The 20,155-nt window shown below is 36.6% G+C and overlaps 1 protein-coding gene across 1 annotated transcript in view; it reads left to right on the top strand.

The window, feature by feature from the left end:
• The window catches only part of LOC149568170 (5'-3' exoribonuclease 4-like), an 86,427-nt gene that overhangs the window by 9,891 nt on the left and 56,381 nt on the right, over positions 1-20,155 (top strand). The window contains exon 10 of the mRNA XM_089821176.1: positions 15,938-16,024. Within this exon, the coding sequence (XP_089677302.1) occupies positions 15,938-16,024 (87 nt within the window). The remainder of the gene's footprint in view (positions 1-15,937; positions 16,025-20,155) is intronic.

The following is a 20,155-nucleotide window of genomic DNA, read 5'->3' as shown; positions in this document are numbered from 1 at the left end:
TAAAGAAATTTTCGTCATTACTAAGTAAGCACATTCCTGCTTCTTATCGAACGGAAGACAGGATAATCAATTAGCCAGATCATATTGCACTGTGCACCATAGTCATACCTCAAACAGTATATTAACTGATGTCTAATTTATTAACCACCAGATCTCTTCCTCAGTTACTCTTGTTTACCTCAAGAGATGCAATCTTTGGAGGTATCTGCCTTTCCATAAGGGATCCATCCTTTGGATTTGACTGTTAGTGATGCCTCTTCATAACTATTATTCATAAAAAAATGATTTTTTAACATACTTGAATGGCTGGAGTGGAGTTGTTCTTTTTCTTCCAAGCAACCTTTAGGATTTTCCTCAAAGGAATGCTCTAAACTTGCTTGAAGGTTGCTTCAAGGCCTGCTCTACTTCTGCTTTATATCTGTTCATAATTTTACTCTAACTCTGTATTAAAATCTGATCATAAATTTTCTCTTAGATCTGCTAGATGTATGCGCGCAGATCTGCATTTAATCTTTCTCCTCTCACACAAGTCTGCTGCTGTTTCCATAATATCTCCCTTTTTTCTTCTTCTCAATTGAAACCTTCTTCCCTTTATATCATCCAATGTAAAGGAGAGGTCACAACTCTTCATCATGTTTTCCTTTTGGCAAGAGATGAGCTTTCACAGTTAGCACCCTTTAGAAGTGTGACCTTTTATAATTTCTGCCCTTTGAAACAGTCACTTTCTCATTTACTTCTCATTCCTTTGTTAATCCTTCCTAGACTCCTGTGCTCCATTCTTTCTTAATTCCCTTTCTTCCCCTCAAATGAAGTTCTCTTCTCTCCCTTTAATATCTCATGTTTGAGGGAGAGACAATTTTTCAGTTCATGCCTTCTGCCCATTCATTAAAGAAAACTAAATTTTAATTATTTCTAGTTTTATTCTTTTATATTTTTTGTTTTATTACTATTGTTTAATATTAAACTTTATTATCAAGAAGGGGACATGTCAATATTCTACATACTTTAATATAGAAGAACACCATTGAGGTAGGGCAACACCAATCAATACTTCTTAAGGTAGCTCCAAGTATCTTTGTTCTTAGAGCTCAAGTACAATCCGGTGACTATCAAAGATTCTGTACATTATTTTTTGTGCATGTTTTGCAACTGACAGTTTTGGGACCAATTGCAAAACAATGGTTCTAGCCACAGTGTCTGACACAATTTCTCCTACATATAAGGGAAGGCTTCCCCCTATTTACTGCTACTGAAACAACCTACGATAACTTAAGACCTAAGATGATGTACATTAAGCTAATTCATGGGTCATTACATTCACCATACTTTTCTTCTTTCAGAGTCGGTGTTCTTTCTTAATTGTGTTCTCTTATTTTAGAATACATGATTCTATTGTTACAACAATCTCTTAAGTACAGTTTACCAAAGTTAATAAGAAGAAGCTCATGAAAGCTCAAAGTCTTTCCACGACTCCTCATGTGAATTCTGGAAGAAAGATGAAACATACGTGTAGCTCAAAGTCTTCAACATAAACTTCACTTTACACACAAAAATGTAGAAAATAAAAGCAACACAGTCTGCAAGTTATTTCTTTACTAGGGCATTCTACACTAGTTTCAAATGTGATAAGCATGTCAAAGTCTGCAAAGTTGACTTAGATCAATTCCTAGGAAATGTCATCACATGACAACTTGAATCAGCACAAAGTTTGAAAGCAACTTGCCTCTTTTATTCAATGCAATTCAATTTACATCTAAGCTCAAACTTTTAGAATGTCCAACAAGTTGGCAAAGTTATCTTGCATTGCCAAAAAGATCATAATTTACAATGCCTTCTCGTATTTACGAATCCTATCAATGTCATTCTCTGTCAAATCTTCATGCTGCTATAGGACTCTGATACTTGAAGTATTCAGATTCGGCGTAGGCACTTTGTTCAAGAACACCAACTTTGGTCTTTGACTAAATCTCACCCAATCTTCTTGTATGGGGTAGTACTAGTTCTTCAAGGAAGTTATCTTTGTGAAGTCGAGGTAAGAATCCCAAAGAGTCAGAACATCATCATGTGTTTTTGGAGAACACATGACATTTTTCTACAGATTGGAAGTATTGCAAAATAAAACCCACGCCTTGATTTTTCACGAAGGAGGAACATGTTTGCAAACAAGACTGACAAGGAAAGGATGAAAACGACGCAAATGTGGTGTCATGATTGCAATTCTGTTTTCTCATATACAAGTAACATTCATGTCCTTCCCTAATCGCAATCCGACTTCGTTGCCTTTACAAGTGTGTTGCATGGTCCTAGGTTGCTAATTGTAAGTCCATTTAGGTTACACTTGTAGTTGAGTTTGTAGGACCCAACCACAAGTGGAGTATTTTGGTTTTCAAGTTAGGTTTAATACACGCTATTGCAAGTAAAGGCCTCTTGTAAGTCAAGTACTTGTACTAGAGTCTCTAGAACCCACCTCAAGTAAAGTATTTTGGTTTCAAGTATTATTGTTAAGTTAGGTTTAATACACACTGTTGTCGGTAAATTCTGTATTGTAGCCGACAGGTAGAATTTTATCCGAACAGGCGCGTGACGGTTGAGTCACCCCTTCTAGAAAGTATATGTACACTGTCCAGAAGGGACTTTATCATGATGATGAGAATCATTGTAATGAGCAAAATCAGATTGTAAGCATTGAAGTGCATATTGCATATATTAATAAAGTATCTGTTTTGTGATATATCTTACTGTACTACATGCGATAAGTATCCCTTTACCCTGTACGGTAAACATTTGGTGCCATTGCCAATCGAACTTGGAACAAAGGGAATGTTATGAAGATTAATGCCGAATTTACTTAACAAGGATAGAAATAAGATAAAAGATAAGGATGAAATACACATAGGACAAGAAGTTTTTATTTTAGCGCAATAGGCAGAGTGCAGACAGAAGCTTCAGCAGATTGCTAATGGACACTAAGGGGGTGAAGGGGCACAGACGGAGGGAGTGCATTCACCTAGCAGACTGATAAGTGCCGAGGAATTGCTAGAAGAGACTCGATAGCGATTAAATTTGGTGGAAGAGACAAGGGAGGAGTTCTTTAACTTGTATACGTTGAGGGTAGAGAATCTGGACAGAAGCTAAGTAACTCGCATGGGTCGAACTGCCGAAGGAGCATGAGTGTGGAGTGAACTTTTCGTTCTTGATACATCTGACGAACGGATACAGGGAGAGAATCGAACAACTTGGCTTGAGGAAGATCTTTTCTCACCAGGTAACACGGTTGTTGGAAGTAAGACAGTTGTTCGAAGCAGCGTGGTTGTGCAGAACAACGCGGGTGCTCAGAACAATGTGGGTACTCAGAACATCGTGGGTGCTCAAAACAGTGCGGTTATATAATAGGTACCTCAGAATCAGAAGTAAGTAGTAATGGCAGGACCAAAGGAGAAATTGTAGAAGTTTAATGGTGATAGAACGATAGATCCGATCAGGCACTGCAAGACATGTGAAACAATATGGACAGCTAATGGTGTAACAGATGAGGATGATTGGGTCTGACAATTTCTAGTGACCCTGCGGGGTGTGGCAATTGATTGGTTTGCGGATGTCGACCCTCAGAAATTGACTACATGGGTAGACGTCAGAAAGGAGTTCATAACAGAGTTCCGATTGCTACGAGACGATAATGGAATTGTAGCAAAAATATACAACACAAAGCAAGGGAAGAACGAAAAGATCTGTGCATATGCAAGACGGTTGAAAGAGTTGGTGGGGAAGATGAAGAGCCAACCAACTGACGGATTGAAGAAACGATGGTTTGTTGAGGGGCTACGGTTGGCTCTGAAGAAGAAAATGAAGATTGTACCTCCAGCATTGCACCCAGATGCGTATAATCGGGCGATGGATCTGGAGAGTGAACAAAAAAAAGCAAGAAGAAGCACAAATCGTCGGAGTTAGACAATTCATCATCTGAAACTAGTAGTAGTGATGAAGAATCAAGCAAGAAAGTCGGAGCATTACAAAAGGATATACTACGGATGATGAAAGAATTAAAAAAATTGAAAAAGGATCCGGACTCGGTGAAGGGAGAATTGTGGTGTACGGACTGTAAAGAGGAAGGCCACACAAAGGGTTCATGCCTGAAGAAATAATTCTGTGATATTTGCCATGTTGCGGGACATTTCATAAAGGAGTGCCCATTTAATATGAAGTCAAAAGGACACCAGCAATTATTACTGACGTAGGAAGTGTCTGTCGGAACAAACACAAACAATGATGCAACCTTAGGAGGCTATCGCAACAATAACCAGCACTGAAAGGATGATAATAATAATAACAACAACAATGGAGGCCGAATGTAATGTCCCCTTTTTAGCATTCATAGCATGATGTTGTTGTTAGCCTATTTCCCCACAGTCCCGTAGGCTAACTAGGACATTAAAGGGGCTTAGAGGCCATTTGGCCTAGATAGTTTTAGTTGCAGGTCTTTCTGAGGGGTTTTGAGGCAACTTTGGGCATACTTACTATTTATAGTAAGTCATCTTGGACATAGGCAGACATCCAGTGGCAACGGTATGTCGATGGTAATTGTTTAAAATTGACAAGAAGACTTGTTTATCATTGATAAGATTTGTTATGCATTGATAAAGCTATTTTATAAAGTTAAATTTAAATATTTAACTTTATTAATGCATAGACTATAGTTTGTTGGAAATATTTAAATTAAAAGAGTCCTCTTTATTTTATAACACATTGGAGACATAAGTTACGTAAAGGGAGTTATGTTTTATCCCACATTGATAAAATGAAGGATGGAGCTCTTATGAGAACACTATAAAAGAAATGGAAGAGCTTCTTTTAAGCATGCTTGGATGAAGATTAATGTTATGTTGCTGGATATCTGATTATCGGGCTTGGAGGACGGAATCCCTCTTTGCTAGCATTCTCTTCGCTGTTGAAAGACACAGTTAGGAGGATTAACGGTGTTTCCAAACACACTGGGTTTCATATAGTGTTTTGCTACAGTGCGCGTGAATAGTGTTTTTGCTACAGTGCGCATGAATAATGTTTTGCTACAGTGCGCATGAATAGTGTTTTTGCTACAGTGTGCGTGAATAGTGTTTTGCTACAGTGCGGATGAATAGTGAATTTGCTATAGTGCGTGAACAGTATTTGCAACAAGTTTATTGTTTATTCTTGCTGTTTTGAGGGTTTGGAAGGCTGCCAACTACATCTGCAAAAATACTACAGCAACTAATTCTAGGTTTCTTCTGTCAAATTTTTATACTTTGCATTGTAGTTGTTGAATACGAGACTGATATTTGTTGCAGCCTGTTAAACAATTGTATGAGCACATTACATGGCAAAAAATTAATATTTAATTAGCAAGCAAGAAGTTTCAAATTTTCCTATGTATTGTAGTATGTGTGCCAAGTGTTTGACAAAAATGCTATGTTGAGTTATTAAGCAAATCAATTGATATCATAAAGTAGCTTGCAAGTTTTTTTATTTGGGAAAAAATAGGGGAGGATATTACACCGAAGTCGGATACAATATGATGCAAATGGACGACCAATGATATAGTGTCGTGTGTGCAACCTCTAGGGACACTTTGCTAGAGATTGCACCACGAAGGAGACGCCGCAACTGTTATGCAGATGGTGTGGTCTGGGAGACCATGAAGATTCAAAATGCCCGAAGCAGGGGGTAAATTTGTTAAGCATCGAAACATGTGAGGAGGAAGCACTAGCCATTACGCGCGAGCAAACTAAGAAGGCAAAGTACCTTGATGCAGAGGAAGAAAAGAGGAGGTTGCAACAAGCACAAATGGAGTTGGAAAAACAGATGGAAGCAAGAAAGTTGCAAACTGTTGATACCTCGAAGAGGAATTTGGCTGAACAAAACGTGATAAGACAGGTAATGCAAATAGAAGTCCCTATAAAATTAAATGACCTTCTTCTTACAATGCCTCAGTTATAGACGACGATTCTGAATATGACACCACTCCTGAAAGAAACAAAGGAAATAGGAAAGGACAGTAGTGGAGCGACGGTAATAGACCCAATGCTACTTGCACTCACGACGGGAAGACATCCGACAGTAGTCGAGATGGGTATTCTAGGAATTGTACTTACAAACACAATTGTGGACGGAGGGTCAGCGTGAATGTGTTACTAGAAGATACATGGAAAAAGTTGGGACAACCTATGTTGTGGCCACCTACATTCCAGTTACTCACGGCGGATCAGCACGGAATCAAATTGTTGGGAACCTTGATGGCACAACCAGTAACTATCAGAACACAACCATTTTTATTAGAATTTGTGGTCATTCCATTGAAAAGAAGGGGGTATGGCGCTATTCTTGGACGAGGTTGGTTGGTGCAAGCAAAAGTGAAACATGACTGGAAATGAAATACCTTATCCATGGAACGCGGAGGCAAAAGATTCATAATTGACCTGCACTTACAGATGGTAGGTGAGGAGGCAGTGTCGTTAGATTTCGAAGGTAAAGGTGACAATGAAGGAAAGAAGAGAATGGAATTGGACGAAGGAGTGTTGAGATTAGGAGGGTCGAATGATGACGACTTAGACTCGGTGAACGGCCTATTCCATTGGCAGATGGAGGATTACGAGCTCGTTCCGAGCTGTAATATGTTAAGGGTCGATGAAGGTGAGAAAGGAGAGGAAAATGAATGTTCGAAGGAATACAGAGAAGTTGAAGAAGGAAAGGCGGTTATGGCTGTAGCTGAAGGGAAGAACATACAGTATGAACCCAGCAAAAGGAAAGATTCCACGATATGGTACATAGTGAACGGACCGCACAGAAAGAAAAGGTTACACTGCACCACAGATATAGTAGAAAGGTGTTGACAGCAAGGAAAACACATCGTATGGTCTGCACAAGAAACAAAGAGGAAGGGCTTAATAAAAACTTCAGCAGTACGGAGTGAAGGTTTTAAAATCAAGAATATAGTTATTGGTGGCAAGGAGTGGTACCCGACGGAATTCATGGTATTGAGTTTCGAGAACAAATTGGGTGATATGGAAAGTCTAAGGGAGAGATTGTATAATTTAAATAAACTTGATGAGTGATGATTGGAGGCACAACAGGCCACGAAGATTACACAGAATAGGCATAAGACATGGCACGACAAGCACTTGAAGTTGAACAGATTTCAATCGGGATAACTGGTGTTGAAGTATAATGGGCGCAACGAGATCAGATTAGGCAAATTTAAAATAAAGTGGGTCAGGCCATATAAAATCCGTAAAGTGGGCAACAACAGAGCAATAAAATTATAGATGCTTGACAAGAAGGGAGTAGTCAAGGCAGTGAATGGGTCGAAGTTGAAAATATATCACAAAAGAAGTAATGCGCCCCCGCGAACGAACAACTGAGAATAAATAATGAATATTAATGTATATATGTATAATAAAGTGTAAAATAAAATATTAAATTTTTTAGAAGTAAGCTGAAGAAAAGAGATAAATACTAATATGCGCAATAAGGAAATATGGATTTAAGTGTACAGTCTTAACAGGAGAACATTAACCGAAATAAGCATTACCGTACGGTACAACATAGAAGGCCATCAGAAAAGAAAGAGATTATAAAACGTTTCGTTGAACAGAGAAGGATAACATGCAAGCATGGTGAACGACTGGAAAAGACACCGTACGGTGACAATAGAGAACAACGAGATACTTAAGCACTGTATAGCAAATTAGTGGCATAGTATGACATTAAGCAGCACAGGGGAACATGTAACGTACGGTCTGTATGGAAGATACAAGCTGAAATTAGACCTTGCAAAGACACTGTACAGCCTAATGTATGGTAAGGAAGCCAAGTGTAGGATTGTACAGACATAAAAGACACTGTTGTGAAGGGGGAAAACAACGTACAACCCTATACAAAGCAAAAAGTAGTGACCATACGGTACAAGGAAGATAATTAAATTAGGAACAAATAGACCATACGACCGTATGGACAAAGGAAACATAGGCATATGGGCTGTACGGACGTACGCGTTTAACGAGCACGAAAGGGGTATGCATTGAACCATACAGCCAGGCAAAGGAGTACAAATTGAACAGATAGTGCATTGACATACTTTGCCGTACAGAATACACTACAGAAGCATTACATCATGTAGTCATACGTCATACAGAGTTGAGTTGTGATATAATAAAAGGGATCAGAGAAGCCGCACTAATAGAGGTACAATAATAAAGTTACCCTTCAGAGGCTGTACCAGAGCATTCAAGAAGGAGGAGCCGCACTCTTCAGGGAGCAGGAGCTGTAAAAAATCAACAAAAAAAACGATGACAAATCAAAACACTTCACAATGAATAACGTATGATACTAAAGGGAAGGGAAAGACATAAACAAGTAGTGAAACATAAGCGATTCGCTGAAAGATTATGGAGAATCGAAAGAAAATCACAAAAATGGTGTGTTCCATGGACTTTTATGTGGGTTTGAGAGTGCTAATTTGGTCTTGGCGGCGAGACCCTGTTGGAGGCGTTGCCCCCTAGATCCCCAATCAGTTCAGTTATCAGTCGTGGGAAGTGCTACCGATTGATGAGAGCTAGAGTTGCTGCAGGCATGGAGTGTCTATCTGCTAGAGGTGGACAGAGCACTGGAGCAAGCCTTTTGAGAGGGGTGATATGCTTTGAGGCACTCGGAGTAGGTGTTGGACGTGAGGTTGTCTTGGTGGATTCATAGATAGCTCAGGAGGAGTTGACCATCCAGTTGGAGGCAGTAGAGCGACATGTGGCTCAGTGTACCCAGGAGTTGGAAGTAGAGAAGGCGGCACGGGTGGCTATCAAGGTCAGATTGGCTAGGGAGACAGTATTGTATTAGCAGAGCCTATAGATGCAATGTGTTTTTGGAGACCAGTTTGGTATAGGCACTGGAGGAATGTGAATGTGATGTGACGGAAAAAGATCTATCTTGTTATAGATGTGTATTACACCCTTCAGAGGAGCCAGGTAGACCAGGTAGCAGCAGAGAGGGCTTGGGAGGAGTCAGCTACCAGGCTAGACACAGAGAGGGCAGCCTTGTTAGCCAGATAGAGTCAGATACATAAATTGGCAGCGGAGAAGGAACAATTAGCAGTAGAGGAGGAGCGAGTAGTAGATGAGAAAGAGAGAGAGTTGGGAGAAATTGCAGGGATGATGTAGATAGCTTTGGAGCTTTAGATGGAGGTTGAGGCCGAATTGAAAGTTCAAAAGGAGCAAGTGTACAAGCTACAGGCGGAGCTGAATGAATTGAGGGCGCGAACGGCCACTACGCTAGGGACGCATCCCTCTGCTTAGTATCTATACATTGATGTAATTAGTTGTTTATTTTTGAGTTTTGTTGTATTGTCGTCCGGAGATGACTTTACTTTTTGGGGGGGATGATGTTGTTGGTAAATTCTATATTGTAGCCGATGGGTAGAATTGTATCCGAATTGGCGCGTGACGGTTGAGTCACCCCTTCGGGAAAGTATATGTACACCGTCCGGAAGGGACTTTGTCATTATGATGAGAATCATTGTAATGAGCATTATCAGATTGTAAGCATTGAAGTGCATATTGCGTATATGAATAAAGTGTCTGTTTTGTGTTATATCTTACTATACTACATGCGATAAGTATCCTTTTACCCTGTACGGTAAACACACACTATTGCAATTTGCAAGTAAAGACCACTTGCAAGTCAAGTCCTAGAACCCAACTTACAAGTGATGTTTTATTCACTTGTAAATGCCATCTAAACTTCCAATTTTAAACTTATTTGCAATAAGCTCTAAAACTCCCAACTTTCGTTATGAGTGGTGGCTTACTTGTAATTGGCATAAAAAGGACTCGGCATACAAGTGATGTTTTATTCACTTGTAAGTGTCATCGATACTTCCTATTTAAAACTTACAATAGGTTTTAAAATTCCCGACTTACATTATTAGTGGTTGCTCACTTGTAATCGACATAAAAGCTTACAAATGTAAGTTTGTGAGAAAGTTTCACTTGCATTTAGGTCTCTAAGACCTGATTGCAACCTTAGAATCCATTAGCAATTACTTGTGATCAGGTCTCTAGGACCCAATTACAATAACAAACTTTCACATTTCCATTGCATGCACAAAGTTGCATTTTTGATTTTTTCTGAGTAAAGTGCTGTTGTCCTTCCCCACTTTCAGTCTAGCCACCAAGACTCGAAATTCAACCATGACCCCCCATTTGCATTATTTACATCCTTTCCTTGTCAATCTTATTTGCATACACGCTTCTCCCTCATGATAGATCAAGGCACGGGTCTTATGTTGCAACACATTTAGTTTGAAGAAAGTGTCATGGGTTCTTCAAAAATGCATGTTGATGTTCTAACTCTTTGTGCTTCTCACCTTAACTTCACACAGAGAACTTCCGCTTAAGAACCAATACTACCCCATATAAGAAGATAGGTGTTATTAAATCAAAGATTCAAGTTGGTGTTCTTGAACAAAGTGCCTTCCCTGAATTTGAATACTTCAAGTATCGACGTCCTGTAGCAGCATGAAGATTTGACAAAGGATGATGTTGGTTGGAGTCATGTCTTGTTTAATTTGCTTTCAGCTAAGCTTATATAATTTAGTTCTGACAAATTAGATTTAAATGAGTAATTGTAATTACATGTGAACACCTTACATGAAAAGTTGAAACTTGTAATTACATGTAATCATATTGTAAGTTATAGTTTAGGACTTACAATGTTGAATAAGTAAACAACAATAAGTTTTTCCACCTTTTTTCCTCTCTACCTCTCTTCTATAAATACAAGAGGGCTCATTATGAGTAACAATCGTTTGGCAATGCAAGAAAACTTCGCCAATTTGTTGAGCATTCTAAGACTTCAAGCTTAAATGTTTATTGAATTGCATTCAACAAAAGAGGCAAGTTACTTACAAACTTTGTGCTGATCCAAGTTGTCCTGTGACAACATGTTCTGGAAATTGATCATGAGTGTTTGTTTCGTTGCTTAAGAGGGGTTTAAACTTGATCTTGCATAGTCTGAGCTGCTTATCATGTTTGAAACTAGTGTAGAATGTTCAAGTAAAGGAAATAACTTGCAGATTTTGTGTTGCTTCAATTTTCTAAATTTGTTTAAGTATATGTTGAAGGCTTTAAGTTGCATGTATTTTTCATCTTTATTCCTGAAATCGCATAAGGAATCATGGAAAGCTTTTGAGCTTTCTTGAGCTTCTTGTTATCAACTTTGCTAAATTGTACTTGAGAGATTCTTTAATTTTGTAAAGATAGACTCGTGTAATTTGAAATAAGAGAATACAATGAAGGAAGAACACCCGCTCTACAAGAAGAGAGTATGGTGAATGTAGTGCCTTGTGAATTAGCTTAGTTCACATAATTTTAGGTCTTAATTTAGTGTAGCTTGTTTTTGGTAGCAATAAACAGGGGGAGGCATCAAGTTCCCTTATAAGTAGGAGAGATTTTGTCTCACACACTGTGGCTGGAACCACTTTTTTGCAATTGATCCCAAAACTATCAGTTACAAAACTTCCACCCAACAGATTAATAGATGTCATTCGTAACCACCCTTTGGAACTGTATGACCCTTCATAATTTCTACCCTTTCAAAGAGTCACTTCCTTATTTGCTTCCCATTCCTTCATTAATCCTTCCGTTATGTAGGAGTGCTCCATTCTTTCTTACTTGCCTTTCCTCTCCTCAAATGAAGTTCTCTTCTCTCCCTTTTATATCTCATGTTTGAGGGGGAGACAGCTTTTCAATTCATGCCTTTTGACCATTTATTTAATTTAATTTTAATTTTATTCTTTTATGCCTTTGATTTAATATTTATTGTTTATTGTTAAACCCTTTTTCAAGAAGGGGTCATGACAACATTATACACACTTATATAGAAAAGAATACCATTGATGTAGGGTAACACCAAACATTGCTCCTTAAGCTAGCATACACTCCAAATATCTTTGTATTCAGAGCTCAACTACAACCACATGCCTGCTTTCGGTTCTTTACATTAATAGATGTTTTGATTTGTAACCTCTTATCTAATAAGGTTAGTGTCTGGGAACCTAATTCCACCTCAAATGGATTAGGTCAGCTAGTCCGAGTATATATCTTATTTTATGAGTTACCCATATGGCACATTACTAGAGTTCATAGAAGCATAACTCATGCTTATCGCAATATCATATATCTAGATATGATCCATAAGGATTTATATAAGTTGTAGTAAGAATGTGTATAAAATTAAAGACATATTATTAGACCAGTAAAGTGAAACTCTTTAAAATTGAGTTCAGTTAATGAACAAAGGTACTTTTTTACTGTGGTAAATTTACTGGTTTGCAAAGGTGTTGAAAATGCAATTTCCCTGCAAAAACACATTCATATCTGTTGGAAGTTGTTAGTTCATCATTGTGCACACAGGCTGAGTTATAACTTTACTAATTAAAATGCCTTAAGCAAGATAAATCCTGATTTAGGTCCTGCAGTCATATTAAGCAATGTTGGATATATTCAATTCATAAGACCAACGATTTCTACAAGGGCAAGGGATCAAAGTTGAATTACAAGTAGAATCATGTGTATATTAATACTCACTAAAAATCATAATCCATAAGACAAGTCATGCAATAATAAATATTTATATTCAGTTTTAATATTCAACCAAATTGGGGGTTGAATGAGGTAGTGCGGTAGGATGCCCAAAGCAAACACTGAGCCCAAGAGTGGACTTAATACCCTCTTGGTTCACATGTGGCAGGCACATTTAGTCATCTATCATGGGGTGGCCTACTTATGGGACACTTGCTTCTGCCCTCCCTATTCACATCACCTTATTCACCCCTTTATGATTGGGATGTCATCAATTAACCATTGTAGAGGTTGGAGAGGAAACCATAATAAGGGGCCAAAAATCCTCCTCTTTAATCCCAAGAGCATTCTTAATACCCCCTTGACCACATATGACAAACATGTCAGTCATCCATCATGGGGTGGCCTACTTAGTTGGTGATCTCGTATATGCTCTCCCTTTTGCATCTCCTCTTCTCGACATGATTGCTTGTTGGGTTATAAGTAGTTTAATAATTTAGAAGAGCATCTAATATTATCACACATAAAAATATACGAGTTGAGTATCAATTCTAGTATTCCATTTTGTATCACAACACTTATAGAATACAAGCTCATTTGCAGGGTATTTAATCAAATCTGCTGTTTTATATTAAATAGATCTGATTTAATGTGATTTCCTTGTTGAATGCTGACTTCTGCTTTCGTTGGATAACTGCAGAAGCTGATTTGTTCAATTCCTTGATCTATGTTCGACTGATTAATATAGACTGGTTGAATCGATGGAAGAACTGATTGCTGGTCTGTTTGCTTGACTCCCAATTGATGGGTGATGGATGAGTTTTTGTTTCCTTTGGTGTGATGATTTGATATATTGGTGAATGATGATTGAATGAATGTGGAATTCATAGAGTGATGAGTGATGATTGAATGAGTATTTTGTTATGGTAAATTGATGTTATTGTTGTAATTAAACAAAGGAGATGAAACCTCCTTATAAAGATTTACACAAACGATGTTTCTAAAAGAAACAGTTGTGCAACGTGAACTAAATACAAAAAATAGAAACTACCTAATAAACTAAAGACTAACTAAGATGTAAAGAAACATGTCGTTGTCTATTTTTTGTGTTTTGGTCACAAATTCTTCAAAACATAATGCTGCTGCTGAGACTCTTCCTAGATCTACAAAATTACAATGAACAAGAAGCCAAAATTTGTCTAGAAAAGAACAAAAGAGGGTGCCCCCTTCTTCAAAAAGCTTTGCAAAAAGAGGCAAGAGTTTGCCCTTGACCGTTCTAGGATAAACAATTTTTTTGATTCGAAACCATCACAAACTTCCAACCTGATGTTGGATAACAGAGTTGCCCTTCCCTGTAGCTAGAGACATATTAACAATAATTGCCACGATTTTGAGGAAATTTCGGTGAACCCTCCAAACTTTGCAGATGAGAAGGATGCGGCAAATTAGACTACAAACTACAATGAGATATATTTGAAATATATATTTGTCATTATATTAATTACATTCTAATGAATAGACATGTCTCGTGAATCCATACTTCATCATATATTAGAGAGATGGCTGGCATTTGGAAAGAACATACTGAATATAACGGCAGTGCTATTACATTTGCAGCAGATCTGGGAAACACAAACGAACCCATGAGAAATTCTTTAAGGGAAAAAAATTAAAAATCATGAAAACTCATTAGAAATTCTTTAAGGTAAAAAATTATGAAAATCCATCAAATTTTTTTTTAAGGGAAAAAATTATGAAAACCCATCAAAATTTTTCATAGGAAAATTTATTGTAAATTGATGTTGTATTAAACGGAGGAGACGGAAGCTCCTTATAAAGATTTACAAAGACAATGTTTCTAAAAGAAACAATTGTGAACTAAAGTTGAAAAATAGAAACTACCTGATAAACTAAAGACTAACTAAAATGACCATTAAGGAAACATAATAATCTTTTAATCAATATGATATATTAGTAAATGATGATTGAATGAATGTGGAATTCATAGAGTGACGAGTGATGATTGAGTGCTGATTCGATGTATTGGTGAGTGATGATTATAATTGATCTTTGAATTCTTGGAATGATTTCTCCTTTGTACTTTCTTGGTGAAAGGGTCGCCACCTTTCATCAAAACTGCATCACCACTTTCGTTGTTGCCTTTGAGAATAATAAATTATCCCCCAAATTGGTCTCCCTTGGATCCTCAAATGAAATCTTCTACCCTTTATATCTTCAATGTGAGGGAGAAGTCACAGCTCTTCATGTTTGTCTTTTGCAAGAGTCACATCCTTTCACAATTAAACCTCCTCCCCTTTATGTTTTCTAATATGAGAGAGAAATTACACTCTTCATCATGTTTACCCTTTGCAAGTGCCACATCCATTAACAATTGCCACTCTTTGAAAGAGCACAACCCGTCGTCATTTATGCAATTTTAAAGAGTCACAATATTTCCCAATCATCAGCCTTTGAAAGAGCACAACCCTCCATAAGTTTATTATTGAAGCAGTCACTTCCTTATTTTCTTCTTTATTAATTCTTCCTTGATTCACACCTTCCCCCTTTTCTTCCTTATTTCTCCTCCCTTTCAAATAAAGTTCTCTTCTCCCTTTTATATCTCATGTTTAAGGGTCATTTCTTGCCTTCTGACCATTCATTAAACTTAACTAAAATTTGATAATGTTATATTTTAATTTCATTCATTTATACTTTTATATTTTAGTTTATTATCCAAAATCTGTTTCAAAAAGGGGTTATTGCAGAATGTCAAACTTTAGAAGGACAGATGACTTGACAAGGCATGCTTCCAATAGGGTGCTTGCGTGTTTTGTATTGCCAATATTTTTTGTTATATAGGGAACCCCTGTAGAATATTGACTGATTGAGGTTGTGTTCTGGCTTGAGTCTGGTCCCAGGCCCAATTATTTGGCCAGTAGTACATCTGAAATGTATCTGGGTTGAATGGCCAGGTTTGGCAACGCCACTTGGGCAAATTTGGGGAAGGACCTATGAATCATGGTTAGGAGTTAAAGTTTGAAACATGGTATGTAGAATGAAGTTTCCCATGGCCTTAATTTGGGCTTAATGGCTATGCTTCTGCCTCTTGACCCAGCACGACTTGTGACAGGGAATGTGCCTAGGGTGCAAACTAGCTTGCTAATGTAGGATTCACCTGGCTTTTGCATTGGTTGTCCTTGCTGGGTAATTCTGTCCCTTATATGACTCCCCTATTTTTCATATTATACTCTGCTGTTACAAACTATTCTAGTAGAAAATTCTTAAGAGTATATTTCTCATGAAAATAAGCTTATAATATTGCTTCTATGCATTCTCAGGTAAATTTAAAGAGTGTGGAACATTTTGTTCAATCGGTTGGCTCTTACGAGGATAACATTTTTCAGAAGCGAGCTCGTATCCAACAGGTGATTCCATAGTTGTTTAATGTTCTTTTTATAAATACTTTAGTTTGAACCGGTAAGTGGTTTTTGTGTTATACCACAGGTGTAGACTTCTGTCCATGATATAATCTGAATTGTCATGCATGGATCTTAGATAATGAAATAAATATATGGTAATTCTATTTCAGCCTTAGAAAATATATTGAAACACGGAACAAGTGAATCTCAACCAATTGTAGAAAATGTAATGAAGCAGAGAGTAACTGAACCATAATAAAAATAAAATATAAGTAGAAAGTTGTAGTACTTATATTGAAATGATAATGGCTACTAAATAATAGTAACGGATGATTCATCACTAACACTGGTGATGATTGATACACTAAGTGAAGAGAAAGCTAACTGTTGCGCGATAGCTGATGGAATGATGCCCTGGTTGATGGTTTACTAATGATGACGTAAATATAGAAATACAAATTCATTTGAATTAAATATTCCTATACTCACTTTTAAGTAAAAGTATTAGATCTTAAGTCTAACATTAATGTGTATTATAGCAACTATTTCTTTTTGCACTGTTCATTTTGCTATTATTGTCTTGGCCCCCAATTATGTAATATTCTCAGTGTTCAGTAAATGTGAAGTTATATAAGTTTGGTGTTCAAACTTCAAACAATATCTAACCACTGACTAAACAGAAGTTTGTCAAGAATTTTGTATCAGTGGAATTAGCATTTAGGAAGAAATTTTTTTACAGTGTGTCTAATGGAATTGGAACTGACGAAGAAAAAGCTTAATCAGACAAGCAGGTTCAAGAAACTTTATGTCAAAAACCATAAGCTCGTTTTAAAATAATTTTTAATTTCCCTTTCAAAATAAAGTAGGGAGGAAGAAAAAATCTTATGCTAAAAAGGGTGATTGGGTTTGTCTGGTCAAATGCTAGACATACAGTTTATTGCATTTAAGTAACCATGTTATTGTGTGGTTACTTGTTTCAAACTCACTATTTCTCTCAGTTATTTGTGTAAGTATGCTAGAACTTGGTATTAGAGCAGGTATTAAGTTTTAACCAATGAAGTATTTATAATGACATAAGGCTATTTTTGACAGCGTGCTCCCAAAATTGCTCAGTTTTGCTCATTTCCACTAGAATTGTCTAGTAAAGATAAGGGGCTTCTGTAATACATTTCTAAAAAATCTTCTCATGCCTGCCATCTCCTCAAGCATTGCAGGCTATGGTATCATTGAGATTCTTCATGCAAACTAACAAGGAAAAATCATCACAGACTATGACATCTATTTATTGTTCAGCAAAGTGTTGCAAATGTGTAGAGAGGATATTTTTCTCATACCGCTTTCAACTCATATTATCCTTTCTTTAACCTTCTCATATTTTTCTCTAGAAAAACAGTTGCAAATTGCAAGTTTGACCTGTATACACTGCTCTTCAATGGATAACTTGATGCAAAAGCACTTGAAGATTGGATACAACTGTTGGAGACCTATGCTGCAATTTTCACAAATTAAAAATAGACTGTATTGGTAAGACTCACAAATCAAAAGGAGGTAATAGAGCTAGATTGACCCTGTATATTTCTATGAGGTTATTGAGAAAAAAAACACATGAATACAGAAAAAGAGGTAATTTTAATGGTCTAGTTATTGCCAAAATAATTTTTGACACCATCATCAGGTAAATCTATTCACAATTTTCATGGACTATCAAGCATTAGTATGTTCTTTGAATAAGTGTATGTTTAATGGAAGAATATCATTAGGGTAATAATTATCAAAAGAATTCTCATTTTTAGTAGTGGTAGGGAAATGTTAACCATGTCCTAGAAGGTAGCACATTCCAAATTAGAAACAGTGAATCGGCAAATAAAGTCAGAGATGAGATGGCTTACCATTTTTATTTTGTGATAAGTAATAAGCCAATATACAAATTAGAAATGGTGGACCACCAAATGAAATCAATGATGACATGATTCACTGTTTCTACTAAACAGAAACAGTGAACTAGGAAATGAAGTTAATAAAGATTATCAAGATTCATAGTTACTCCTCTTTGCAGCATTGTAGTGGTACATGGAGATAGGAGAATATTTGTCTATAAGTAGTTTTGTACAATGAAGAAACATCATCCTAAATCTAAGAAAATTACAAGTGTGACGTGGATTTTTATATCATTGAAGGCTAAGGGTCAAGGTTTGTGAACATGTGTAATGGAAGAAATGGTGTCAATTTTAAAACAAGCTGTTGGGGATGAGAATGGAACATATGGACATTGAAGCGACAATACAAAATATATTGTTCATAGGGTTATGGTAGCCAACTATGAAGTCAGATTGTGTCAAGTGGGTTAAATCTTATGACATTTAGAAAGCTACAATAGACTAGTCAAAGCTAAATTTTCCACAGGAGTGGATTGAAAAATGGCAAATAGATATAGGCATTTGTTAGTTGTAGTCAAATATCAAATATGCAATGTAGGTTGAAGCCAAGATATTACTGCATAATATAGAAAAAAAAACAAACACAAAATCTCTCAATGAGACATTACAATAAGATTTGTATGCCTCATAGGCTTAGTATGTGGTAGAGGCAGTTTTCATAAATGAAGAAAAAGGAAGATGGAGATATTGAAAACCAAACATAATAAGTCTTCTGCATATTTCTAGAGCAAATGGACAAGCTGAAGCATCATAGAATTCCTATCGTACAGTAATCATAAGATTTATTGCATATAAACATAAGATTGGGACTAGAAGTTACCTGAAACTCTATGGATAGCCAAAATAAATTTCAACATGATAACTGAAATCACCTTTCTTCAAATTGGACAAGGACAAGAAGCTGTAGTACCAATGAAATTTGTGGTACCCATGTTGAGGGTGGCAGTAGAAAATAACCGGGTGAGGATTAAGTTCTAAAAAGTTCTTTAAATTGAATAAAATTGAGGAAAAATGATAATGAGCATAATTGTCCATGAAGATTGAACAGAAAATGGCAATATCTGGCATGAGAAAAACATATGAAGAATGAAAAATGAGTTATAAATGGCATTCTTTTTGTTGGACTTTGGAATCTGTGATAGTGGATTGGTGCAATTGGAAGATTTTGACGGCACAAAACATTAAACAATGATCGTTTACTGAAACCAAAGCAATATCAAATTAGAAGAGATGTGGCAAGTATTTCTTAGGAACTGTACCACTTATATACAGAAGATAAATTGACAAAGTTATAAATGTTATTGCTGATCAGACTTTCAAACTATGGACCAAATGGTTAGTGTTGAATAGAAATCAACAAACATTAAATAAAGATGACAAAGAATGGTTCAGTTGCATAACCATGCTACCTGGTCAATGATGTGACGTCGAAAATGGCATTGAGCTACGTAATGATATAGATAAACAAATTAGTCAGCGATACAACTGGTTAATAATTTCTAGTTAAAAAATTGTTGATCAAAGACATGGATTGATACTTGACAATATACATTCCTTTGATAATTGTGCAGAACTTGAAAATGAAACTTTAGTTAATAAAATAAGATATACAAATTAAAATGTGGCATTGGCAATGAATTATGAAATTAAAATAAATAAATAAACAATATATAATGAATCATTTCTGAGTTTATACCATTAAAGCAAACTACAGTTCCCTATGTAGAAAGTAGTAGAAACAAGGTATTTGACTGGATCCAAGTGGAAGAAAAATAGAGAGACTTCACAATGGTAGTCATCATCACCTTCACTGTATTGAAAGCCATCCCTGTTGATAATGATTTATGTATGTTTATTTGATTAATACTGAAGGAAAAAGACCAACTGGAGAGACTTGAACAAAACAATAGGTGGATATGACAAGACCGGTCCTGCTGAGGCTATTTTGAATTAATCATGAATGTATCCAGCAACCAGAATAGGTTGGTGTACTGCAATTGATTTCCATACCATAGTAGACATTGAAGTGTGATGTCTCAATGAGTTGGTAGCATATAATGGCTGGTCAAGAAGTTCAATTTAATGCCAATGGAATTAATTTTAGTGTTTTTTTTCCACATCTGCTGAATGTGGTATGTGATCTCCGTGTGAAGTGACAAGAGTGTGTATAGCAGCAGCTAGCCAAGCCACAAAAAGAAAA

The sequence above is a fragment of the Cupressus sempervirens genome, chromosome 3 (assembly GCF_028749045.1).
Source record: "Cupressus sempervirens isolate cs-2001-9-10 chromosome 3, ASM2874904v1, whole genome shotgun sequence".
NCBI classification, from domain to species: Eukaryota; Viridiplantae; Streptophyta; class Pinopsida; order Cupressales; family Cupressaceae; genus Cupressus; species Cupressus sempervirens.
The sequence above is the reverse complement of the archived record's forward strand: the minus strand, read 5'-3'. Positions and strand labels throughout refer to the sequence as shown.